This window comes from Struthio camelus, chromosome 9 (assembly GCF_040807025.1).
Source record: "Struthio camelus isolate bStrCam1 chromosome 9, bStrCam1.hap1, whole genome shotgun sequence".
NCBI lineage: Eukaryota > Metazoa > Chordata > Aves > Struthioniformes > Struthionidae > Struthio > Struthio camelus.
In genome coordinates, this window is record NC_090950.1 from 20,166,446 (window position 1) to 20,193,930 (window position 27,485).

The following is a 27,485-nucleotide window of genomic DNA, read 5'->3' on the forward strand; positions in this document are numbered from 1 at the left end:
TCTCATCCTTCAAGGGCAATACTGGACATTGCCTGCGTTATCAAAACAATGGACTACTTGGACAGATCTGATTATTTTAAGAGAACACTGAACACATAATTAAAGACTGCTGAGTTAAGGTGATGCATGTATCTAATTGCCATCTCACTGCTTCACTATCTGTGTGCAGTTCTCAAAAGCATTTTACACAGAGGAAAAACAAAACACTTCCTGATTTTACCAGGTGGTTCAGGACACTCAACGCATCTGAAATGGAAATCGAATGAATCGATTTGAAATCGAGAGACTGAGATAATGCAGCCAAGACATTTGTATTCCTGATCATGGAAATCTGTTATTGCCAGTGTGGACTAATTTAGTTGCATTCCCTTTGCCTTCATTAAAATGCAGCCTTTCCAAATCCACTCCCCTCAGCCAGCACAAGCCATTTATTTGCTTTTTTGCATATTGTACAGTTATCCAGCTTTGCTAGCAGAGAGAGAATCTGGAATCTAAATGGTTTCGCATAGCTTTAGATACAGCTGAGTGTATGGAGAACACGAGAGGCACCAGTGTGGCTGCTTGCAGGATGGATTCCAGCTTGTCAGAGCTCTGTTTCATAACAAAGCACTGCCAGGACCAACCCTGCTCAGCTCCAACCTACTGCAGGGCATGAGGATAAACTGCTAAACTTGGGTATTGCCAACACTGGAATTATGCAAGTCTTGCAGGGTGGGGTGTCTTTCTTCAACAGAATTCAGAATTTGCCAGTAAATTTCAGTTTTCATTTAAAAACTCAAAGCTATTTCTGCCCTCTTTTTCCTTAGCCCTCATGACTACCAAGAAAAGCTTTTAAAGAGTTATTAGATGCACCCTAAAGGCTCAAAAACCTGGGGGAGAATAAGAAGAACCTGTTTATCTTTTTAAAAGTCTCATGACTTATAAGGTGATACCTTGCTTATGGGGATGGGTGGATCCGATTCATTTTTTTGATAGCTCTAGTTTGGCAGTAATGTTAACTTTTACTTATTTCAACTTACAACTTTTTTTTTGTTTGTTATTACTTTCCTACTGCAATCATGCTCTTCCCCATGTAACAGGTTCTGCTAGTGACAGGTGATTGCCAAATCTTTAAGGCAAAAAAGTCCATGCATTTATTTATTTATTTAGACTCAGAGTGGGTGGGGAGATCTGCACCCAACTTACTTCAGCAAAGAAAAAGTCTCAGGTGGAACACTTTTGAAATGGCTTGTTTTCTGCTGCTGCAAAAATGGGAGGAGGTATTGCAAGCCCAGGTATATGGGAATTCTCACAGAGGAAATATCCCACAATAAGTGACGCTTGATTCAGGATACATTGTTACTTCACCCAATTCACATGGCTTCTCGCTCGACCGTAACAACCTATTCTCTATCTCCTCATTACAGGAGGATAGATACTTCTTCCTTCACAGCTTGGTTTTTCAAGAAGGTTTTATTTTAACATGAGCTCCTTGTCCCACTAGGCATATGAGAAACTTTTTTCAGCTTAAACTGTCAAGGCTTTTGTTTTTAAGCACTTCAGTAGAGCGTCAATTGTTAAAGATTTTCATTCTGAAAAGACTGATTAACCTACTTATATTCTTACTTGTGTTCTCAGGTTATTAATTAAAAAAATAATCAAGGATGCTTATAAAGTCCTCCACAATCCAATCTCAATTTGTCATCATTAATTAGTTCAACACTGCATACAAATGAAGAGCTAACCTGATTAGACAGCATGTTTTACTGGAATTCCTACTTAGGGTCATGAAGGACTTTAGAGAGAAAATTTGCAATATTTTCCAAAGTGAACTGCTCACACATAATCACCCTCTTACCTAGCAGCAACCACTGTTTCTCTCTGCAATTTTTGGTCAGTTTTCCTTTAATTAGGAGCCCATCAAAAACCTGAGCAGAGAAGCAACCATCCCAATGTTACACTCCTCTCCCTTCTGACCTACTGCGTGCAGATACTGCTGATCTGTCAGTAGCTGTCCTCCAGAGAGGGCCTGCTGACCCAGGAAAATAAACCTTCCCCAAAGAAAGAGTCCAGAGAGCTTGAAAAACATTTCAGGAAAAAGATAATTTCAGGGCTGTTTTCAGAGACAGCTACTCAGCTACTACTCCCTTGTGCCCCCATACCTCCCAAAAAGTAACCTGAGGGGATCTACCTATGATTTCAGGTTTCTCTCTCCGAAGCATGCAAATCATGAGCTACCTGCACAAAGTGAACAGAAATTCTGAAGCATTTCACAGTTCTATATCCTCCCTTCAGAGCAGCTGCTGCTTTTTCAGGAGAAATAACCAAGTTTTCTCACCAAGCTCACAGCCTTCACTCCCATGACCTAATCTACCATGACTCAGTCCCGAACAAACTCGGAGGCGGCTTAGAGTCAAGCACCCCACCAGCCAGGTCACCAGATCCACCACCAGCCACCACCGAGCCATCCCAACAGGGCAAGGTGGGTCATCCCAGCTAATCCACTCCCAAGTAGGGGAAAATGTGATACAGTGAGCTTCCTTACTTAATACTGTTGCCCTGGGGAACAGCAAGAGGAAAGAAAAGCACTAAGAAACAAGGCTTTCAAGTTTTGGACTCTTAATAAGGGTGGGGCCATCTAGTAATTAAACTTTTAATAGGTCACTGCAGTGGAAGAAACCCTTCCAGTTGGGTAAGTTCCTAATCCATCATTTAAAAAAAAAAAAAAAGAAAAGAAAAAAGAAAAAGACAACAGGCATTAATCAAAGCATATGAAGTCACATGGGGGGGAGAAATGAGCAATCCAAAGAACTCGCTTCTGCTGAGAGGATGGGGCAATCGCTCCTTCTTTCATCATTTTGCACATTTCCACATTTCTCAGGACAGCAGCAGGAAAGAGAGCCTTCACGTCCTTCTCCACCCACCCTACTGATAAAGCTGTTGAACGCATTACCAACTGCTCAAGAGCCCATGTGAAATGAGTTGGTGGATTAATTAGCAGAAGGGCAGAGCTCTGAAGATGGGAAGATGCTCTAGTGTGAAATGCATATTGATTGAAGGTCCCCAGCAACCACTGCCAGGCTGTAATCAACCATGACAAACAGGCAGCACACCACCAGCTCCTGCACAAGGAGCCGAATCTGGGTCGCTCAGCTCCATGTGGTATGAGGACATCTGGGCCAGCCAGTACTGCGCTGGCCCTTCAATGACCATGGCGCTCTTCAGGAGGCAGTTCCCCTACTAAAACACACCAACTCATCCCTAGGCAGACTGCCACAGTAACATGGAAGACATCATCTCTCTGTAGCATGGTCCATGTCAGGGCAAGATAAATGTGCTTTTTCCCCGGCTGCATATGGTTGGTGACTGCAAAGTGCCAGCCCACAGGGCCAGGGAGCTACTTGCAGCTTTACGCTTGCAGGTACCTCCCTCCTCCTCAGCTCTACTGGAAAAAAACATTAAATACATTCAGTACTCATTTCAAAAGACTGCTTTTTGTAGCTGAAAGGACAGCATCAAACGCTCCGGTTCCCTACAACTGCCTTGTGCAATTCTTTGCAACACACGTATCAAAAGAGAACTTATTTTTGCATCTCCTTCAAAGGACTCCCCAGTGCACTCTGCAAAATCCAAGGGCAACATTTTCCTACTCTGAGAAATGGAAAGTAAAACTGACCAACTATTTCCTTAAAGGGAAATGAAAATAAATACTATATATAATGTAGGCAGAAAAACCTGGACATGAAAACAAGCGTGAATTACAAGGCATCATTCCCAATACAAAAAAGGGAAAAGATGCATTTCAATGTCATTTAAAAATTATTCACCCATTTAGGCATAAGCAAATGGAAAATTTGTTCTTGGAGGGACATAATACACTTTAACTCCAGGAACACACAATTTTCTCAAGATAACTGTTACCAGTTTTTGACAAAATTTGCTTTTAAGAGATTAATAATGCAAACTTACAGTAATTTTATTGTCATGTGCCATCTCTTTTCATCTAGCCAATAAAAAGGACCACACAGGTTCTACTGCTTCACTGTCACACAGTGGTTTGAAGTTTTTATGTTAGTTGCAATTCCTGCTAAACCGTATTTAAATTAGAGATCAAAAATGTTCCTCAGATTTAAAAGAGGAAAAAAAAAAACACAACCAAAAAAACCCTCACTATTTTAATACACTTAGCTTTTGGTAAAGTATATCTTTTTTGTTCTGTAAAAACAGAATCAGTGCTTTTATTCAGGTATCATGAGTCTTGAAGATGGAAAAAGTGGGTGTTGGATAATTGTGATACACATTAAAAACTATCACAAGAAAGTTTTGACTGAAAGAAAATAAAACAGTTCATAATATGGTGATGCTACAACTTGAGCTTATGCTTTAAAAGTCAGTGCATATAAAAAAAGAAAGAAGGAAAAAAGAATAGTTTCTTCCACAGAGGATTCCTCTAGTTTACTCATTTAATTATCAGGCACAGCAGGGGTTACTAATATGGTGCCTAAATTAGGTACCTAACTCTAGTGTTACACAGAGGTTCAAAACTTAACTAACTTTCCTCATCGACTATACAGGGAAATTGTCTACAGGGAGATGATTCACAGCACCTACTCTGAGTGTCTGAAATAGATGAGAGTAAACATTGAATATCAATATTCTCCACTCAGAATATCTCTACTCTAGAGCCCTAAAACACTACAGCACATATGGTTCTCACAGCTCAGGATACAGTACTCCTAAATTCCTACAGTTTGAACAATCAAATCAACTCCACTAAAGATCAAGATCTGGCCTTCAAGTTCTCTACTTTGTTTGATAAGAAACAGACTACTCTGACAACAGGATCAATGTCTTAATAAAAAAAAAATAAGAAAAATGAAAAAACACACCCACACACCCCACATCCAAGTACCGGACGACTGAGCAGAGCTGGCGACACTGGGGTTCCCCACCAGCTGCAAGGAAGGCAAGACACAGTGAGAGAGGAAGCCTGGCTCCACGAGTCAGCACAGGGAGCACTAGTGCCACTCCGCACCTCTGTCCTGCTGGCACAGCCCTTCGCGCCAACGCTGACTCAAACCTGTGTGTGTCTAAAAGCTGAGGAAAGCACTGAATCCGTTCTTATTCCTGCTCAATGTTTTATTCCAGCACATCTGCTGGACACACATGGAGAGCCACTGTTTCATCATGCATGAGCTTTATGTGGCTGTCTTTTTGCAGGACATTTTTTCACCTGGGATTTAATGAAATTATTGAGGGTTAAATTCCCACCACACCCTCCTAGAGCAGCCAAGATAAATCTCTCCCTCCTGCACGTAACATGTCATGCACTAAAGACGACATAGGCCACTCTGTTCTTGCACAAGCCTGAGTATATATCGTATCTAGTGTCACTACTGGCCTCAGGACTGAAACCAGAGAAAGAGTAAGGCTATGCTGCGCCCTTACCGTCCACGTTGCCGACTTTGCTGTGCTGGACTGTTGAAATGATACATCGAAGCTGTGAGGTCCCGGGTAGTCTGTGTTGGAAGGGATGGCTGGGGAGGGCGAGAGGGCATCAAAAGTGGAGCTGGGCTGGGCGTAAGGCGAGGGCGCCGTGACACTGTTCTGTGTGTGCTCTGTGTTGTAGGGGCTGGTGGAGGAAGAGCCATTCTGAATCTGCTGGTCCATGCTGTTCAGGAGCCCCAGGTTCGTGTACTGCGGCTAGAAGCAGAGAGATGCACAAAAGTGTTACAAAAGCACCATTAGCACAGGCTGGCTCATCGCACCACAACATAGCCTTCGCCATGTGGGGTTTACAGTGTGTTCCCAGCACCACCCTACATGCTTCAGGCAAAGAATCAGGAGAATTGCAAAGAATATACCCCATTTTACATAGGTGATAGAAACAGAACTTAAAAATCTTCTCATAGTCACATACCAGCTCAGCAGTCAAGATGAGAAAAGAGCTTGCATCTAATGAGGGGCGATTAGCAGGACAGCAAACCACCAGAGGAGACGGGCAGCCTATGTGTCGAGCAACACACTCAGATCCAGATCTATCTGGAGGGGTTACTATAACCCAATTAAAAAATAATAATAAAAAGTAATAGGAAAAAAAATACATACACATACATATCAGGTTCATTACAGGGCAACTGGCTCTAAGTTGTGTAAGGTTATGCAGTCTCTGATAGTCTTCAGCTTTATCCAGAGACCATTTCTCCTTTTGCAGATCCATCCCTGCAACCCACATTGATATTTAAAAGCTCTTACTCAGCTAGTACCTGCACTGAAGCCACCAACTGAAGTGTGAATCACTGGGAGAAGAGGTTTATAGCCCTTAATCAGGCCTATACACTGCACTCAATTCCCAGTGACTAGCCACAGACAGTCATAGGACTGAGGAATTCAAGGTAGCCTCATCAAGCAGAGGACAATTTCACAGCCTATAACACCTTTCCACATATGTAAGTGGCAGCAGTTGCACAGCGTGTAGCATTTAAATGGCAGTCAAGGCTGTGCCCCAAAAGTAGCCTCCAGGTACAAGTGACATATGAAACAGCTGAAGGCATCAAAAAAAGGAGGATAGAGAGAATGAAGTACATAAAGGTAAAGGTTAGATCAGGGAGAAGTTAGCAGAAAGTCACATGCATGAGCCTTTAAATTCTATGTGCAGTCTTGGTCCCCCATCTCAAAGAGATGATAGGGGAACTTAAAGTTCAGAGAAACACAACAGGAATGAGCAAAAACCAGTCAATGCCTGCCAGCTATGCAACACTTAAGTAGACTAAGACTCTCTTGCCTGTAAAACAGACAATGAGGAGAAAGGGGGGAATGCATTATGAGCGTATAAATTCTTAAGTGATATGAAAGAGCAGATAGGAAATGATTATCATGCTCTCTTAATACAAGAAATAAGGCACAACCAAATATCACTAGCAGGATGATATTTTAATATACACACACATGATGGTTCTTCACACAGCCCAGGTAAACATGGGATTTTCTGTCACATGATGCTGTAGATACTAAAAGCCTATACATGTTCAAAAAAACCACTGGACAAGTTCATGGGGAAAAAAAAAAATCCATCAAGGCAACAACTCTGATTTTAAAACTGTTTTAAAATCACAAATAGTTGGATGGTGGGAAAGTATTCTGCAGAAACAGAGTTATAGAATCACCACGTTCTTTCATTCCTCTGATGAGCTCAACCCTGCCCACCATTAGCAAGAAGACAGTGGGTAAGCAGCACACTTGATTGGGCCAGGCATACAGACTCTCAACCCTGTGCCTTATCTGAGGAAGGGCACTGTTTGTGCCCAGTTTACAGAGGGCAGCATCCAAAAGGCTTTTTGGTACCTGGCCAAAGCACCTCTGAGATTTCTCAAGGAACGTGCAGGGATGAACATGCCTAGCTCTACAATTAGACAGTAGATGACATGGCAGAAGGGAAGCAGGCTCTTCCCCTTATTCAATGGTCCAAGCATCTCATTCCTCTCCAAGCAGTACCATGTTCAACCCACTCAGAGCCATCCAGCTCATGTATCTCATGGTACTTCAGCTAGTCTGCTCCCTACTTTCCTCTTCTTTCCAGCTGTCATCCCTTTTCTAGAGACTAGTTCTAGGACAATTGCACATTATATAACCAAAGGGCAAAAGCTCCCTGGGTAACAGCAACAACAGAAAGATCACAATTAAAAGCTTTCCTGATGCTGGGAATCTTAACAGCTATACTGAAGCTTTGAGTACCACTTCATCGCTCTGCGCAAGACCCAAAAGAGAATCAAAAGTTGTCTGTTGAGCTCCCCAGGGCCTTCGGAAGGGTCATTTAAACACCCACTTTCTCCAGTCACTTCATCCGTAGAAGAAAACTGAATAGTTCCTTTCCAAGGATGAGGCATCTTCCCTATGCCCAGATACTTTATCTTCCCAGCTGCCTTTCTAGAAGAAAAGGGAGTAGAGAAAATTGAGCCATCAAGTGGAGCTGTTCCTCATATCTCTCTCTCTCTCTCTCTCATCTTCACTGGAAGAGGGTGACATTTCACAGGATTTTTAATTAAAAGCTCAAGGGAAGCCCAGTACTCCTGGAACTTCAGTGAGGCATGCATGATCTTCCAGGAGGAGCGAGACAGGGCGATGTTGCTATGAAGTGCACTGCAGAAGAGAAGGCCTGGTGGGGAACGGTCTGGAGCACTCCATCTTGGGAGCTGGAACGGTCTTCAGGAGGACACACCAGGCAGAGGGAAGGGAGAACTGGATCTCTCCCTTGCTCTGCCAGTGACACGTGTCCCCTTGGGCAAGTCACCTCACCTTCCTGTGCCCTTCACCTCCCCCTCCACCCTTGGCCTATTTCAGGCTGTAAGGTGTTCAGGGCAAGGATTGCTCCTCACTGTGTAAAAAGCACTTCACTTAATGGGCCTCCATTTTGGCTGAGGCCTTCAGGCATTAGAGTAATAAAAGCAATTATGTATTGAGTTCTAATCCTGGATGAACCAGCGACTCTCCATGTCGCCTCAGGTTAGTCATTTACCCTCCCTGCCTCGGTTTCCCCATTTATTGGGGTAGGGAAGACTCTCACCCGTTCAACGGGTGCTGTGAGATTCAGCAAGTGCCCACAATTGCACGATGACTTGAACATACCCTAGAATGCTAAAAGCATGCTAAACAGCTGTCACAGGTGAGACCAATCCAGACTAGATGTTTTTCTCCAAGAGGAGAACACAGCTTTGACAATGCAGATGACAGTTGTGTCTCATTTCCTGCAGGTAGTTCTGCAAACCAAGACTTATTTAATGGACTTTTGGCACATGTTTTCCCCATAAGGAAATTCTATTTAGTGGATGCCAGCACGTGAACATACATTGCTAAGAACATTCTGATGATCCATAATTTTGTATTTAATCAAAACACCAAAACAAAACAAGAAAAACCCTCCCCAAAACACAATCAACAACAGCAAAAGATTTTTCGATCATTTAATCAAAATTAGTCCTAGACTCCCTGACCCTAATGAGACCTAAAGACTTCTTAAAAGGCTGCAGAAGTATCGCTCAGTTGTTTCATTTCTCATGGAGATTAGCATCAGACACACTCCCTAATCAGCAGAATGATGAAAAGACGACGACGATGATGAAAACAGTCTCCTAAAGCAGCTCAGACAGACAGACAGCAAAACAACAACTGTGTTTTAACTTTCACTTAAAGATTATTCCTTCTAATCCCAGGCTGTTTAAGACTATCAAGAAAGATGACCAAACAAGCAGGCAGCGTTAACAAGACAGCGCCGTCTGGAAATGCTGAAGATGTTGCTGAGAAGTCAATTAAAAAAAAAAAAAAAAAAAGTACCCCATTAAAATTTAAGATATCCTTAAGGGAATCGAGGATCTTTTTCATTCCATTCAGTCCAGGGACCATCTGTCTAAATGTTAACAGTGGAATACCCATTCCATTGCATTTATACATTCACATTCCATAGCTGAATGCCATGTCCCCATTTGCTCTTTAAATAACTATTAATCTCCTTGCACTTATCCCAGCGCTGACACAAGCAGCTGTTTGACTCCCCTCCTCTCCCTCCACATCCCACCAGCCTCCAACCTTTCACCTTTCCTGGCCCCCTTTCTCCCCGCCCCAGGCGGGTGCTCTGACCCAGTGACAAAGCCAGTCGCTAGGCTTGTACACACACACACACGTGCGCGCGCGCCTGCATTAAACCTCCGAAGCAGCTCACAGCTATGCCTCAAGGCAGGCGGCTGGAAGAGTTGTTTGTGCTCAAGGGGTCAACATCTGAATTGCTTGCAAGCCCTTTGGTAGGAATCAGATAAGGCTTTTGGAGGCACACGCCTTCTGACAACATGACAATTAGAGGGGCAGCAGGCCCGCAGAAGGCGGCACGCTGGAATTCACTGCGCAGCAGCTCACGCTGCAATAAAACTCCTGTGCCCCAGCCGCGCTGCGGACTGCGAGCTTGTGCAAGAACAAAGAGATCAAGGGCTTTGTGCAAGGCTGCAAGACATCGCCCTGAAGGAGGGTTTGCAGGGTGTGTGTTTGCACACACACACACACACACACACACACACACACACAGCCTCCTCACCATTTGCAGAAAGCAACATTTAAGTGGGAACCTAGTTCTTGCCAGTTGGGTAGCCCAGAGTTTAGCACATGCTTGGGTTTTGCTGTGGGGTTGTTCTGGAAAACTGCAGGCTCTTATTCCTGGCAGAATAAGAATATTATTTAGTGGAAAGAAGAAAAAGCATGCAAGGCAGAAATAACAGGTTATCTGATTTTCAGTAGCCTTGTTCTCAATTCCCCACAACCAACTTTTTGACACTATTAATTTCACTGAAGCACTACAAAAAATTTTTTTTCAAGTAAGTTTAACTGCAGATAGAGGGATGCAATTAGCTGCTATACTACCTGTTTTGGAACATCATTTCAATGATGTATCTAGAATTACCAGTTTCACTTCCTATATCCCATCAGCTTCACTTTTAGGTTTTCATGCTAACTCTTATTTCTAGATTGGAAGAGCTATAGTTTCACCGGCGACACTGCTGAATTCAAAGAAAAATTATTAAGAACAAAAACCACTGTTATTTTAACATTGTTATGCTATCATAAAAATGTAGCTTCCTTTGGAATGCTCTGGACAACGTAATGCAAAAAGCCTTGCCAGTCCCAGTCGTCCTGTAGCACCTGCCACAAGAGGGCAATGCAAATGTTCGCTGCAGAAGGTAGAGTCGATGTTTGCAGGAAGATTCATCACCCCACTCAAAAGAGGGCCCTTCTCACCCTGCAATGCAAGAAGAATCCCCCCCAAGCCCTTGGACTACAACACGTTTTAAAATCCTATAGGCTAAACAGTAAGGCTATGAGATATATTTGCAAAGAGACCCCCACTATTGAGGCATGAGGAAAGTCACACCAGTAAAGAAAAATTTTCAAGGGGACTTCCAAACCAAAAACCCCCTAAAATACACAATTCTAGCTATTAACTACCCAGTTATCAACCTTTCAGAGAAAGTTTTGAGTTTTTTCCACTTGAAAAAACAAAGGAAAAGTTACCCTATTAATGCATAAAAAAAAAAAACTTAGATGCTTCTATTCCTGCTGCCAAAAATCCTTCTCTGTGTCTCCAAAAAAAGTCCATTAATATTGTATATGCCTACCAAGAAACAAAGTTTATTTTTCATCACTGGATCTTTGCAGCTCAAGAACATTCTCCAACTGCTCAAAGCCTTGCAAACACCACCTCTGATGCTTATTCTCCAATGATAGCAGCTGATGAAACTAATACAGTGAGTTACCATGAATGTTGGTAACAAAGATTCTGCAAGGCATTTTGCTAATTTTGTGCTTTGCCCTTAACTGCGCTATGACTAAGGCACCAGGACTAGTAGAAACCAGCTTACAACGGTATTTCAATGCTGGACAATGTAAAGATTCAGACTCTTGTTTGAGAACAGACCTTTTAAGAGCAGCAGGAGGAATCTTTTCCAGCGTGCCTGATGCCTCTCCAATTCAAAAGACAGATGCCTCAAATGCAACAGTATACTTAAGTCAACTTAGTTTTCAGAACCTTCCTAATAGAAGATTTAGTAGGTGGAAATAAAGCACTTGAGCTCAACAGAAGTGCTTCTATCATAATTACTAATCAAGATATCGCTGAACACAAGGCTGTGCAGCTTCGCCAGTTGCTCAGAAGGCAACTGATACAACACTAGATGTAGGCGCGCTCCTTGTGCCATTACAGAGAAATGCCAAGAAATAAAGAACTCCACCCATATCCCTCAGCTAAGATCAGGACTGAAGCTGAAAGAGATATGTAACTAACCCATCACAACTAAAGGTGCAATTTGGTTTTATATCTCTAGCCTCTTTTCTCATTGAATAAAACAGATAATAATAAAAAATTATTTTCCTGCCAGACTGACTTTCCACCCAGCTAACACATATGTGGTTTGCACTCCTTTCAAAAGGAATAACCCCAGTTCAATTTGGACATCGTTCTGGTCCCCTTCTAGCCATGAGGGAAAGTACAGTTGCTGAAATAAAAGCTTAGGTCCAGATCCCTGCTGTGTCAGACCCCAGGGGGCCAGCAGCAGGGTGCAATGCCTCTCTGCAACCCTTCCAGCTCCATTTCTAAAATGGAAACAAAGCAGGCAAGTCTATTTTTAAGAGGCTTCCTCCCAGAGCTACTGAATGGCTATACGCATCAAGACCTTGGAAGCACTTGGGTATAACGATAACGTGTACCATGCACTTTATGTGAATAGTTAAGGAGCAAATAATTGTTTGTACCTTTGGTTGAACCAAAGTTATCTAGATATCAGTTAAGCTTTGGGGCCTGGGAACCTAAGCTCTAATTACCTCATATCAGAGCTTTTAGCACTGTATCAAACTACCTGATTTGAATAATCTTACTATTGGGTCATGGCTTTTTCCAGGAAGAGAGGAGACTATTTCACACCCCAGTCATGTTACAGGTTCCTGATGCGATGGGCTGCACTGGAACAGATGAGGCCCTAGGCCCTGTAAATCCTGGTCCCTGTTATTAGGGACAGCTACAGCATAACCGAATGTTAATCTTACATGTTAAGAACTAAGATAACCACAGCATGTCACTTGGACGGCTTCCAACACAGCCCAAACACATACTGCACAACGTAAGAGTGCTTCGTTTCAACCAACTGGAAGGGAAGCGAGAAGAAAAAGAAGAAGATATACACACGCATACCCCAACCTTATACCCCACCCCACTCAAACCAAAACACAAATCTAAATATAAGTGGCATTCTGAAATCAAGCCACCATGTTTAAAGTTCAGATATGTAAGGTTAAAACAGTGCTCACCCTGCCTACCTAACAGCATCCTGTCCCTCCCAGTAGTTGTCAACCTCTGACAGTGGCCAACTTGGTAGAAACAACAAGCTATGCATGGTAACAGGAGAAATTAGTGCACGTTAGTGAGGCAGAAACACACACAATCACTTAGGGGAACACCACGGTTTGTATGCTCGGGGAAGGGAGGACAGGCTGGATGATTTCCACTGGAAGTTTGAATTACATGCTACCCATACACTCGTTAGACTAACATAAGCAGCACAACTTTAAAAGCCATACCCACTAAGGCTGCAGCCCATGCGTGCCTCCACTCAGTCACAATTCTTTCTGTTGACCTCTGCAGAGCTGCTCATTCAAGTAAAAGCGCACTTATGTGGGTATTTATAGGCTTGAAAAAATAACTCAATTTCATGAAAAGAAACATGAGGGCAAGTTTCTATATCTGCACCTAAAGGCTGTAAGTTTGACAATGTGTGTCACGTCTCCCCTCCCCCATACACTTTGTTTTTCTTTTTAGCTAAACTTTGAGTCTTGTCCCTTGGTTAACATTCATTTTCTTTTACACAGCAGAAAGTATTTTTCAGCCAGAAGCAGGGTGCCTTTTAAAACAAGCACAGCCCAAAGCAGGAATGTCTGTAATTCCTGACTCCTACCACCTGCCACAGGTTCATGTAAAAGAGCTTGTCTAATTCTAGGATTATCAGAATGACAGGGCATCCCACTGTCTGGACACTTACACTCTAAGTTTTTCTAAGCACTCTCCAATGCCTATAAAAACAGTATAATTGACTTCTCTAGGATTGTATTTTAGGTTTTCATCACACACACACACACGATTCTGAGTTGGGTTCTTGAAAAAAAAGTTCTCCTTGCATAGAAAACACTGCTTCTTTTCTGAATGTTTGATCATTTTCAGTAGGCTTTCATTAGAACATCTAGGCTGTACTTTATTTTGAAAGTTCAGATGGTTCTAAAAGAGGAAAGAGTCCAAGACTTCCCCCCACATACTACACACACACACTGTCATTTCTTTACTCTGGGCTTGTGCACAGCAATCTATTTGAAATGCAAGTGGAAAATACATAAACACGGAGACAAAAAAAAAATCCACACAATCGCATCTCTGAGATGTCAGATACCATGAGGCATCAGAACTTCATGATTTTATACCAAATTGATTAATATTCCTAACACTCAGCTTCATAAAACTGAGGCCAAAAGCTCTCCTGTTACCAACTGGACAACACGTCAAAGATCTGAAGAGCCAGAAGGTACAAACAGATTTTGAAAGGCATCCCCTCACAAGAGATCTAAGCACAACTGAAGACAAAGACCCGTAACAGGAAAAATAGAGGAAGATTGCAAGATTTCAGTGAGATATTTTTGCCTAATTCCAATGGCTGAAAAGTACTAAATGATCATAGCTTGCTGGTCATACAGAAACCCCCGTGTGCTGGGGTTTCTGCAGCAATGTTGAAAAGCTGGATCAAAGAAAGAAGTTGTATTTAATAGGAGGAACTGATTAAAATACAAAGAAAGAGAGACTGTACAGGAGAACTCCCGTAACTGATTACAGCTGCCTTGTTTCTTGAACTCTTTACCGGATGGTAATCATCGATGGTTATCAGTCATTTTGGACATGCAGCATTTTACTGTGTTGAGAGCAGCGTTAGGCTGGACAGGATATCTGTGTGTCATCCACAGTGAAAGGCAGCAGACACGAACTACCAGAGTATGGCCACAGGGCACCAGGACAATGAATGCTCCAGGTCAGAACAGCACTAGGAGTTGAAGTCAGCTCCCAAATTTGTCATTGCACCCAACAAAACCAGAATCCACCAGGTTTTAGACACCAAGATAAAATAGTCCAGCTAGCTAGTATCCTAGTTAAAATGAGAAATTCACATCATCTGCAAGTTAAATAAATCAAGCTGTTAAACACAAGAAAACAGAAGAAGCCACATGCATAAACCCCCCACACCCACTCTTTGAAGCATGGTGCAACTACAGAGTATAAAAACTCTTAAGAGGAGTTACAGGAGGGCAAAGGGCAAATTAAAACAAGTTACAGCAAGCAAAGAAAAAGGGTTATACTCCAGCACAAGATTCCTCACGGATTAAAAGAAAGAACTGCAGAATTTTCTAGTGCATTTGGCCAATTCCTCCATCCAAAATAAGCATAATCTCCTGGATGACCTTCTCCAAAACCTGAGATAGCGAACGACAAACCCAAGGCAGCACTATCAGCTGAGAAGCTTTCACGACTGAGTGGGACATCAAGGGGACCGGCTGCCAAATTCCGACCACGTTCCAAATGCAGAGAACAAAAGGAGGTAGGGCTTCGCCTTCTAACACATGGGTTTATCCTGTATATTAGAGTACCTTCTGACCTGCACCAAGAAGCAGCAAGCTGCCTTTGCCATTGAGTACAGCAGCACCCAGAGCCCAAACACCACCCTATCCAACTCAGCAGCACGAGCTGCCCTCCCTCTGCAACATACAGTAGAAACACAGAGCTTCTCCTCGCTTTTTCAGCTGGGTCTTAGGAGATGAACAGGAGTGTTATACGCTGTTTTCCAAAAACAGCAGGCTGTGCCTGCAGCAGGCTGTTCCAGACCCCAAAAGCTGGGTCTTTGGGAGCACTGAACACACAACGTGCGCACAAAGAAAGTGTTTCTTCTGCACCGTCTTCACTCCATCAGCCTTCCTGCCATTAATAATGTATTCTTAATCATTTAAATAGCAGCATTATCAGAAGTTTTATGCACCCATGATTTCTGAGGTAGTTCAGTATGGACTCTCCAGCATCTAATAATGCAATCAAAATCACATTCCAGTATTGCCCTCACCATTTGATATTGGTGATTTCGGTATACGTTAAGACACACTATGCCATGACTGCTTAATGCAAGGTACAACTTTGCATTTGAGGCACTCAGTTGGAAAGGCCTTTCACTATCCAAACTGAGAAGCCGATACATTTGTTTTTCAATATTAAATCGCTCGTGCTAGCAGAAAGATGGGGACTTTCTTTTTTCATTTTCCTTTCAAATATTAAGTTATGAAAACTATCTAAGTGCCTACTGCAATAAGTTAACCAAACTAACTGGAAGGCATTTCTAGTCGTTTGCTCCCACAGTTACCATGACTGTATGCAATTACAGTAGCCATTTACACAAAGAGTTCTTCCACATTTTTCATGAATAACAGCATACCTATTAATTTCCAGTCAACACCACATTTAATTCCCTACCCCTCCAACCTGAACATTCAGTTACTTTCAGATACACAGCACAGCAGACTGACAAAGGCTGTCTCAACAGTTTTCCCACTTCAATATTCAAGAAGTAGTTTCCTGCTTGCAAAATGACTAATATTTTCCAGATCACACTTAGCCAGTGTATTTTCTAGCTTCCTCTTCAATAAATTCTTGCATGCTTATCTGCTACAGAAAGAGGGTGGTGGTAAATCCAACATCTGCTTAGTTCTATTCAGTCACCATCAGTAGTTTTCAGGCAGTTTTCTTTTCATACTATGAATAAAATGCAGAGTAAAACTGCAGTAGTGAGAAGTCACAGTAAAGACTTGCAGAAGCTATTGATGATTTCAGAAATGCAACTGAAAAACTTGCAGGATTCAAGTTTTATAGAGCAGTTGATCAGACTGTTACTCTTTCCTTTGAGCAATCAAACCCAAAAGCTATTTTCTAATGCACAACCAAGAAGCTATGAGGTTACCTACACAAAAATTAAAAAATCAGCACAATGATGAAATACTTCAAGTCATCTCCCATGAAGCTGAGAGATTCACTTGTTGACTCGACATGGTTGTTGACAGCATGATTAAGTCATATAAAGCTAAAGAAAGAGAGAGAGTGCTTCCACCTATTCCTATTGTTCCATTCACATATGTTGCTGAAGCATTACGCATCAGCCCTACACATCAGTTCTCTTACACAGTTAGCCATAGCATAGAGATTTCCGCCTAAGCAGCGCAACCAAGAAGCCTAGCGCTGCACCTCCTCCGCTCAGCCTGTTCCCAGAAGTCGGCAGCATTCTTTGTATTTACTTCCTAAACGTGGATTAAAAGTAAGAGATTCATATCTGCCGAGACACAATCCATCCCTTTCATTCCCAGACACTACCCCACCATAAAATATTTCCCTTTCCCTGCCTGAACTGGGCGTTTCCTCCCACTCTCTTGCCCTTGGTAAAAACATTCATCTTCTTGCCATCTTGAGGAAGTTGGAATCATCTCAAATTTCACCAGGCCCCCCTCATATACCACTTCCCAAAGTCCTTGGGGGAAAAGTTTAATCCGGATCCAAACTCTGGAATCAATCCCAAAAAGACTGCTAGGCTTCAATCAATGCATTAAGTTTCAAGCATGCTCAGCCTTGCCAGTTGGGTCCACTTCCAAACACAGCGGACGCCTAAGCACAAGCTCAGAAGCACTTCACACTTCAAGCCATCTATTCCAGTGCTCCACCACAATCATGCTGTGCTTTGTCTATAGCAGCACATATGTCCTGGTTAAAGCACTCCTCCCTTAGCTGTACTATTAAAACCTCAGCAGTGGCAGAGGATTTGCAAAAACAAAAAACCACCTCGGATATCACTGAGTATTCTTGGATCATCTCCAAAAATCATTCAACCCTACTGCCAACATTAAAAAGACTGTGCCCCCCTCCCATGTGTTTGCCACTTGCTTGTGCCCAGTGAAAAGGGAGCTCAAAACACTGGTCAGTGAATTAAAAAAAAAAGTCATCAAGTCTAGACTCAAGCTCCCAAAGAAGTTTCAAGTTCACTTTACCAACACCGAGGAACTAAAGCTTTTGCATGTCTAATCTGAGCCTTTCTGAACAATCATTTCTTATTGATTTAATTCCTAATATTAGAAGCCTTAAATAAATAAAACTGTAGTTATCTCAAATCCTATACTCCCACATTTGCTGCTTGCATAACGTAATTGCAAGCAACTAAGGTAAACTTGGAAAGCCTCTCATAGGCTCTTCTTCAGACGAGAATAAGATTCTCCCCTAAGTGCCAGTCGGTTTATAAGAAACAAACACCCCCTAAATTTCATTGCGGTTCCTTCTCAGTAGCTCACAGTTAAATCACAGCTTGCATATTGTATTTGTCCTGTGCAGTTCTCTGGAAGCTTCATCCCAGGTTTTTCCCCTACAGGAAAGCAGCTCTCTACTCCCTCCTACAACCACAACGTCTTCTCACAGCGCAGTACAGGTCTGATAGGAAGCTCCATTTAGGAGACTAAAGACTGGGAAAGACTTCAGAAATCATTTAATAATATAACTAAAAAAAACAAAACAGGAAGTTTTTGAAGAACAGTAAGTTTATTCACTTAAAGAGACCCACCCACACGGCTGAGCTTGTGTATCACTAAAGATCACGGCCTTGATTAATTGTCAAGGAAATGCAAGTCAATCATGGCACCGAGATGGCAAAGAACATAGAAAAAGCATGCAATTTGAAAAAGTCAAACTGACACCTTTGGAGAGTAATGATTTTCCTCTCGATACCACGGGATACCAAAAGTGACTTGATGCTAATCCAGGCCAAGCCACATAAATGAAAGAGTTTGTGCTCACTTTCCCCCTTGAGAGCATGGAGTGGAGTGTTACTGTTGGGTATTTGAGAAGCTACTCTCCTTTCTGATGATTTATGCAACCTTGGTTTAAGAGAGTCGCACGTATTTTATTGCCTACTCTGCACATTCTCAAGAGGCGTTGGAGGCCGTGCCAGAAAAATATCAGGGCTTAACAATGCCTAGTGCAAATCCATAGGTGCAGGAGTTCCTTTCTGAAGCGCTCCCAGATTTTTTTTTTTTCAGTGGGAACATGTTGTAAATAGAATTTAAAATTTGCCTTGAGCCAGGCAACACCTGCCTTTATTCAGACCTTCACAATAATGAAATAAGTAGTTTCTCCACTAGTTATAGCAAGGTCTTCCAGAAGAGAGAGCAAAGTGCCTGGTTTACAGAAGTCACTCTCTCACATCTCCCATGCACAGCCTTCCTGTTGCCAATGCAGTATCTTCCATGGGGAATGAGTGATGCTTCTGTATTACGAAAAACAGCAATGACTGGAAATAAAACCTTCAGCTAGGCATAACTTGACAGATGCAACCCAAAGTCATCACTAGATGGGTAGAAACACATACACAGTCCTGAGACAGACAAAGCTTGCTTTTGTTGTTTCTCTATGTTCAGGGATAGGGGAGAGAAGAGAAGCAGTTTCACTTGACTTAAAACCATTACTGTTATTAAAAAAAAAGACAAAATAAAATGAAATAGAAACTCCTAAGGGAGCTGCACAATAACATAACTAGGCTTTTGTCAGAAGAAACCAGAGAATTCAGGTGATGGTGACAATGTGGAAGATGGAAACAATCAGAATCAGGAAAAAAGAGCAGCCAAACAGCAGATTTTATATTCTCCAATGAAAACTCCTCAGTATGAAGTATTTGGATTATTTCATCTGGTCTCAACTGAAGTCAATTTAACACAGTGGCTCTAGTAGCTTATTTCCCAGAGTTTTTGTAAAGAAGCAAACAAAAATGGATAGTTAATAGCAACTGCTGATTCAGGATGCAAAACGCCATCACTGCACTGTGATGGCTGCTCCTTTCCATCTCTTACGGTGAATATTTTTTTACAGGACAGTTACAAAAAAACTAGTTTCTTACCAAATTAAGCAATATATAGTAATTTGCCAACAACTCAAAAAAAAATCCTCTTCCCCTAATTCCAAACTTATTATTAAGCCTTGCTTTGAGCTCAGAAAAATTTAAAATGGAAGTGCGATTTCTATTCTGATTTCCAATGTAAGGCATATATTACCATGCAAACTGCAAAACATGCTTGTGTACCTAAGCACATACTGAATGGTAGTGTCTCTTCACATACAACCAAACCACAGTGATTTCTGCAGAATTGTCACAACACACAGCACACTCAGAAGTTAAAGTTGTACCAGATGGACAGAACTTTGTTAGGTTTCATTTATGCCTATTAAAGGACACCCTCATTCATTCTTTCCATTCACATGCAAGTTACAGTTTATTTCTGTGCTACGCTCACAGCCTTATGCTCCTGCAGTCCAGTCCCTCCATCCTCAGCAAGGAGAGGAGCTCTCTAGAGTAACACCCTCCATTCACTGTTCTGCACATGGTCATGTTGCTTCTACTGTCAACACTGATGTCAAAGTGCTTTGGCACCCTATTCCAGCACAACAAAAGACTCCCCATAGCATGACAAATCTGCTTGGATAGTAGGCAGGTGGACCCCTGGGGGAACCAGACTCAGCTCTCCCCTGTCCCTGCCTTTCTCCCTCAGACTGGGCTTGGTGTTTCAGTGGGGAGGAAAAGAGATGGGAGCACACAGTGAGAGGCAGGTCTCATCTCCTTGCTGCAGACCTCTCTAAAGTACTTTATCCTCTTCATTGAGGGACGTAAAAGGGATAGTAGGAGCTACTGGGAGTCTCAGAACAAAAGATACAGCCATAGACAAGTCTACCTTAGCTTTTCTGTCCCTGGGCAAATCTTGCCAACTGCACTGGAGTTTGAAAAACCACTGAGAAGAAAGAGTACCTAGTTATAGATGGCCTGTACATGCATGTACAAGACCTCCACAACCCGAGGTTAAGACATGTGACATCTGTGCAAGCTTGTTAGGCACATGACAAAAAAAACTTTAGTCCCTTAAGTGCAATCACAGTAAAAACAAAGGATAGATAATCAAGAACTGTAGCTGCAGCCAGACACCAGCAAGGAACACAACCCCTAATCCACTCCTTGCTTCCTGCTCCTAACGCCCTAACCTGCAGGCGTAGTATCGCCACTTCAATATTCAGAAGCCACTGAAATGGCACTCATACCTTAACTTGGTAGAGAGGTTTCTTCCCAAGGCTCGCAGGCTGTTCTCTGGCTGCTGGAGAGCCAGCAGAGCCCCGAGATACCTTTACAAATAGGGAGTGGAAGGACTAGATAAAAAACATGGCTCAGGTCTAGCCAATACCTCTCAAAAAACTCATAGCATCCTTCAAGTGCTTTCATCTCGGGGGTAGGGTGAGATGTAGGGTGCAAAGAGCACTGCATGGATGAGTCTTTATCCCCTGTACCTCCACAGCCTGGGCAGAGTGGGAAGGCTGATCTCCCAGGCAGCGACCGTGGGCCTTCCTCCGAAGACTGTATCCTTCCCCCTGGGGTTTGGCCAAAGGCCATGAAGCAGGGGGCAGCAGGAAGGGAAGAGCCTTTGCTGGGTGAGGTTTACCCCTGCTATGTCTCAAAACTAGCCGAGGAAAGAAAGGAGCGTCAGAGGAGCCACGACTTTGTCCTCTCAGGCAGTTCACAGCCACCTACACACTGACAGCAAGAGCAATATAACTCAGTCATGCTTTCAGTGCATGCCGAGAAAGCTGGTGCTCAGAACAAGTTTCATTTGTCTCAATTTTCAGATTCCTCAATCTTAAACTAATGTTTGCTGAAACAATGTACCAGACAGAGGAACATTTCTTGCACCTTGCTGAAGGGACCCAGCTCCCTTAGGACATCCTTCCAGGACACCTCTGGAGCCCCACCTGGCTGCTCTTTCAAAGAGGCAACACTTGCACCCAGGGCATTGGGCACTTAAACACACACATCTGAATTATTATTTAAAAAGATTGGGGGGGGGGAAGGGGAAGAGGGGCAAGGAAGGACACTTCTAAATAGGCTCCCCTAAACCTGAATCAAAGATATTTGCAACAATCTATCTACAGCTTTTTAAATTTCCAGTGTGAGGAAACGTTGCCAAAAAAGGCATAAACCAGAATATAAATGTTTCCAAGTCTTTTATATAAAACTGGTTCCCCATTTCCCTCCCAAAACTATGATAAAATCTTAATGGAAAGCTACTCATTGTCTCTCCTCCAAAAAGAGCAGGAAGATCTGTGGGAAGACTGAAGAGGGAGATTTAAAAAAAAAAAAAAAAAAAAGCAAGCACATATTTCTTATCAGTGTTTTAACAAAATGTGTTTATTCTCGTCACAATGCTTTGATTTTAGCACACACTCCAAACTCTGTGCATCACCATCTTAGCCAAACTCCTGAAGAATCAGTCCCCAAAGTGAATCTCTATTATTCTCACCCTCCTTTCCCGACATCCCCAAATGGCACCCAAGAAACTTGGACTAGACTGCACAAACTTGCAGACACCTTCTTCATATAGAGGGTTTCAGGTTTATAAGCACTTCCAACTTTGTGCATGTTCCCTGCAAGCTTTTCTACGTGACCTATGCCTCCACACAACACCCAAACCCGCAAAGCGCGAGGACACACAGGAAAACCATCCGAGGCCCAAAGGGATCCTGTTCAGCAGCACCTCATCATCTCATTACAACCATCCTAGCCATACTACATCTTTCTCCTTCTCATATCTCCTAGTCACAAATACACAGGAACCAACTGAAGAGGATCTCCAGGGTCATTGAGTCCAGCACTCTGCCAACAAATAGCATAATCACTCTTACAATCAATCCATACCAAATGCGGGATTAGATTAAACTGAAGAAGCAGTTGGGTTAGAATCCATTTCCTAGCTTTGAGGGCTATGATGCACCTTTTGCAGCACCTTCTCAAACACCTCTCTCTCTCTCTCTCTCTCTCTCTCCACTCTTAACCAGCATTTGCTCATTTGGGAGAAGTTCCCAAATTCCACTGTGACACTTGGAAAGAGACTTGCAGGCGCAGGCCCCATGCGGATCGGCGGCACATCTGCGCTGCTGTTAGCTTGCGGCCATCACAACAGCCTCCGCGTGGCCACTGCACAGCCTGTCATTAGGGCTTGCATAAGGGCAGGTTCCCAGGCTGCGGGGTGGAGCACACTGTGCAGCCGCCGGCTGCCAGGAAAGGCAGGAGTTCAATGCCTGTGAGTAGGTGGTGCTGGACGTACAACAGACACAGCAAGCATTCAGGGGCCAGGTGGGCAAAAGACCCCTGAGAGAGATTTTAGCACCGAGGGAAAGAAACAGGCTTTGGACAGAAGGAGAGGCTCCCCATTCTGCCTTTTAAAATTTGAGTTCAGTGGAAAAATTGACTCGTTTTTTCTCCACACTATGCAAGTTCTTTGGCTGACTTCAACCACATATATCCTATATGCTAACTTTTTCATGAGTACATACGGCCACCTTCTACTCAATCTCCTTAATATCTAACAACAGTTGCATCAAATTTCTAGTTCCATTTCCAAACCAAGTGCTAGGGCATATTTCTTTCTTGAAGATGCTGTGCCAAAGCCTACATCTTGTTTTCGAGCTTTGGTGGTGACAAACCTTGCCCATCCTATGTATTTTAATTGAGCATTAACAAGTCTCCATTTCTCTTGAGAGGATTCATTAGAAATGCTGCTCTTCAGAAATAAAGTCAAGTCAACGCTAATCAGGTTTTCCTTCCACAGCATACAACACTTCAACCGATGAAAGAAGTCAGAGCATAGGATTCAAATCCAAAAGGCGGGGGGGGGGGGGGGGGGGAATAAAAGCAAAGGCCTTTTAAAAAAACTCCACTGACTGCTGCTGTGATGAACAGCATTTAAGCGGAGCGAAGAACACTGAGTGCATCGCTTCTGACAGATGAGCCCAGCAAGTCAACCATAGGGACTCCCAACCCAACCGCTGCTATTCAGCGAAAGTTGATCAGATAGCAGGAGACAAATAATGCCAAGCAAACAGTCTGCCTGAGAAGTGCTCTCTCCGCATTTAAGAGTTTATAATTAACCTGGGGGAAAGGAAGGGGGGGGGGGGTGGAAATCACAAAGTTACTGTCTTATGTGTGGAAGAGGCAGTTAGGAACCAAGTACATACCGCATGTTTACACTCCCTGAAAAAGAAGGGACCTGGAAAGCACACAGGTTTCAATTTACCGTGTTGCTTTCTCCGAGTTACAAACCTGCCATCCCAGGTGTGCAAGTCCCAAGTGCACATTTAACAGGCTTTTCCCTCTCCGGCTAACACATCCCCTATGCGTACGCTCAGCCTTGGAATTCCTATTTTGTTTTGTTTTCCAAGTGGCTGAGCTTCTGCCTGCTTCAGGTCTTATATCCTGTGCACTCCACTTGAAGCATTTTCACCAGGAATACACACACACTCGCACGCGCACACACACACTGCTGCTGCTGCCGCCTTGCCATTCAGACGAGTGTCAACACAGCTGCTGTCTCCTCTGGAATGTAAACCAATATTGTTGTTAGATCTCCCTCAACCCCAGGTAACTTCCTCAAAGATTTGCACAGTATGTGCCAGCTCTCTACTTCCACCTTACAAAATATCTACCCAGGCGACTTAAAATAAAAAGCTAAGCTGAATTTTAAGCTCCTGTTCCACCAGCACCCATCTAGCGCTAAAGGTCACAGAAAGCAAAATGCATATATGGTATGTGAAGTTATCCTCATATAATATGTTTAAACAGATACCCCATGTAAAACATCTTGCTGCTGCAAATCACAGGACAAGATACTAATAGCACCGTGTAAAAGGGTTATTGGTGTGAACGCTAACACAACATTTGCGGCAGACAACCTTTGTTTGCATATTATTTTACTTAAAAAGGTAACCTAAGATGGGGTTTCTAATGCATTTTTAGTTTACTTCCTAAACACTGTTCACTTCTAACAATGAGCGGCAATTTCGGCAATAAAAAGGCTAGTTAATGAGTTATAACGTAGTCAACACGGATACCGTTCCTACAACTACAGGAATGCAATCTGCATGCATTGTCCACAGCAGGCGATTACTCTGCCTGACTTCTCCAATGAAAAAAAAATTATGTTTGGCCAATTAAAGGTGCTCAAAACATATTTACTGTCCCAAACAAAGACTGTAAGTTCATTCTCATTCCAATACCTAGCCCAACAAACTCTGCTTGCCATTTGCAAAAAAGTTTCCAAAAAAAAAAGTATATTCCATACCTAACTTCAAGACTACAGGGGTGAAGAAATTTGCACAAGTTCACTAAAAATAAAATATATTTTAAGTATCATAGCTCAAACCCAGAATCCTTACCTCGCTATACTGGGACTGGGCATTGTTTTCCAGGTACAACATGTTAGCAGTCAAATTGATCAATGCTGCTGTTCTTTCTTCAGGCTCCAGGATTTTGACAAACACCTCCCACCCCCTCGAAGACCCTAAAAATATGTGATGCTACTTGGAAGATAACAGGACTCAAGAGTGTGCCTCTCTGCATAATTTAAGTTTTCCTTATATACCTAACTATAGGCAAGGAGGAGGAGGTGGGGCTCTCCTGCTTTACCTGTCCAATCTGTCAAAGTGCCACCTGGAGTCCTCCACTCCAATGGAGAGAGGCCTCTCCCATCTCATTAAGTAGTTAGAATTCCTTATCACCAATCTCTAAAAGGCAAAGGGAAGGGGGGGGGGGAGACCTACCCACCCCCCCCCCAAAAAAAAGAAAAAGAAAAACCACACAGGAGGAAAAAAAAAAAGAAAGAAAGAAAACTAAAACTTTCCCGTCACTTTTCAAGTTTGGGAACTCAAAAGATAGCCATGGAGTCACTCAAAATGAGGCTCGGAGAAACTTCTATTTATTTATTTTCTGAGGAGACTCCAGGGTCTTCTTCGGGAACAGGCTTCTCTGCTACCAAATCCCAAACTGTTCAAAAAGGGATCAAGATGCAGCGTTTGAGATCGGCAGCGCAGCAACACAGCTGTGACTCTGGTTGCTGCGGCTTGCAGTTTCTGGACAAAAATACCGAGGAACCTTCCGAGAAGCAATTACTGTTTCATATACCATGACACATCTACATGCTTTATTCTCTACACACTCTTTCACCCATACTCACAGCTACTAGTTCCTGCGCTTACAGGACTTCATGCTAACTACATTTCTTCTCTGCTCTGCAATTGCTTCTAACTCATTCCACTCTCATCACTGTAGTAAGTCTTAAAATACACTCACTTACAAATAGAAGTTGTTTAAAAAAAAAGTTTAAGGGACTCATGATTCTAAGCACTTGCAGAACTAATATATGAGAGAAATATACACTCAAATTACCAGACACTCCTCAGTAAAAAACGACCTGAACACTATGCCCACAGCAACTAAGCTTTTGAAAAGACAGCTAGGAAAAGAGCTAACTCATTAGTCCAGCCAGACTCAACCTGTGGGAAAACGGAGCAAATAAAAAGGCAGATCAGAAATTGTCACGCTGTGATTTTAGTCAGAAGGAACAAGTTAAATTCCTGCTCCTGCTGCAGTTCCAGAAGCAGAGACACCAGGAGCCCCAGAGCATGGGCTGGAGCCAGCCACCGCTGTCCGCGGAGCCAGCGGGCGTGCTGCAAGGTCTTGCCGGGACGGCTACGGTGCTAGGCTGCTCGCAGCACGGCTTCGCAACGCCCCACTGCAAGGGGTCTGGTGCTGTCTCACCAAGCCAGCGGGATGCACAGAGAGAACAAAAGACAGCTAATTTTGCCTGCTTCTGAAGCGCGGCGTAAGCTCCGTCAAACAAGGGGAAACAAAACACCTTTTTGAAAGGGGTGGGGAAGGGGGAGAGGGGAAACCAAACATCCAGATCAGAGCAACCGCCTGCCCTTCCAGCCTAATGACAGTGCTTCAGGACTTTTATTTGAGGACCTATTTTGAAGCAGATCAATTGCCAATTGATAACTACCCTCATGACTGCAACCGCTCATGACGAAAACCAAACCTCCTGCTCCGAGTCACGAGCGGCTGACCTGCGGGTGCTTTGCGGCAGGCAGAGGGCCTCCCGGTGCAGAGCCGGGATGGCACCTCAGTTCTGCCACAGCAGCCCGATGCCCAGCCAAAGCCTTCTGCAGAGCCGAGCACTCTGCCCAAGGAGCTGGTCCTGTTCCCAGCTACACTGGTTCCCTCACCTTTGAGCATCATCTAACCCCAATTTCTTCGTTGTACGAAGAAGAAGAGGCACACTAGGTTCACATGGAGCCAAATCACTTGTGCTGCTTGGGAATACAGGCTCCTGAACAGCTCTCTAGGTAACCTGCTCCGCTTTATTACAGAAGGAGCCACCACTGACTTCCTGCCCACTTACAAATTAAAGGACATTGCACCCATGCACCAGCCTCTTTCCAGACTAGAGGAAGGCAATGCATTCACAAAACTGGCACTAATAAGAGGCAGCAAAACCTTTTTCAGGAAGGAACAAACACCTGAGCAATAAAGGAGCAGGGCAGGCACCAGAGCAGACAGAGCAACACAGGAACGCAATGCCCTCCCTTCCCTGCACAGCTCCTTGCCACAGCAAAGAGTTCAGTTATCTCATTTAGCTGTAACCCCGTGAGCATGGCTCAGACTGCTCCTAGGCACAAGAGCAAAAGTTTGCAAGCATTTGCAGTGCACCTTCCCCATTCCTTCTTGCTGAGGACAATACACTGGAGGGCGCCTCCAGGGAGTAACACTGTACACAGAGCCCTCCCAAGCAAAGGGGAGTCCTACCTACCACCAGCAGCAACATCTCAGCTCAGGCTGGAGCTCCACACACCTGCAGTGCTCCTCAATTACCTACCAAGCTACCAGCAAGTGACTCCTGAGCACATAACAGGTTTCCTGCATCACAGGAACAATGCAACTACCACGGCTGCAGCCCCTTCCCTTTCTTACCATCTTCACACCAGGGGCTAAGCTGTG

General features: G+C 43.4%; 1 protein-coding gene across 4 annotated transcripts in view; it reads right to left on the reverse strand.

Annotated features, from left to right (window-relative positions):
• Nucleotides 1–27,485, reverse strand: part of TP63 (tumor protein p63) — a 111,776-nt gene that overhangs the window by 46,958 nt on the left and 37,333 nt on the right. For 2 of the 4 annotated variants that reach the window (XM_068954450.1, XM_068954453.1), the window contains one exon: nt 5,428–5,682. In XM_068954450.1, the coding sequence (XP_068810551.1) occupies nt 5,428–5,682 (255 nt within the window). Of the gene's footprint in view, nt 1–5,427; nt 5,683–24,865; nt 25,127–27,485 lie in introns of those variants that run through there. The other 2 variants (XM_068954452.1, XM_068954451.1) reach the window with 2 other exon arrangements.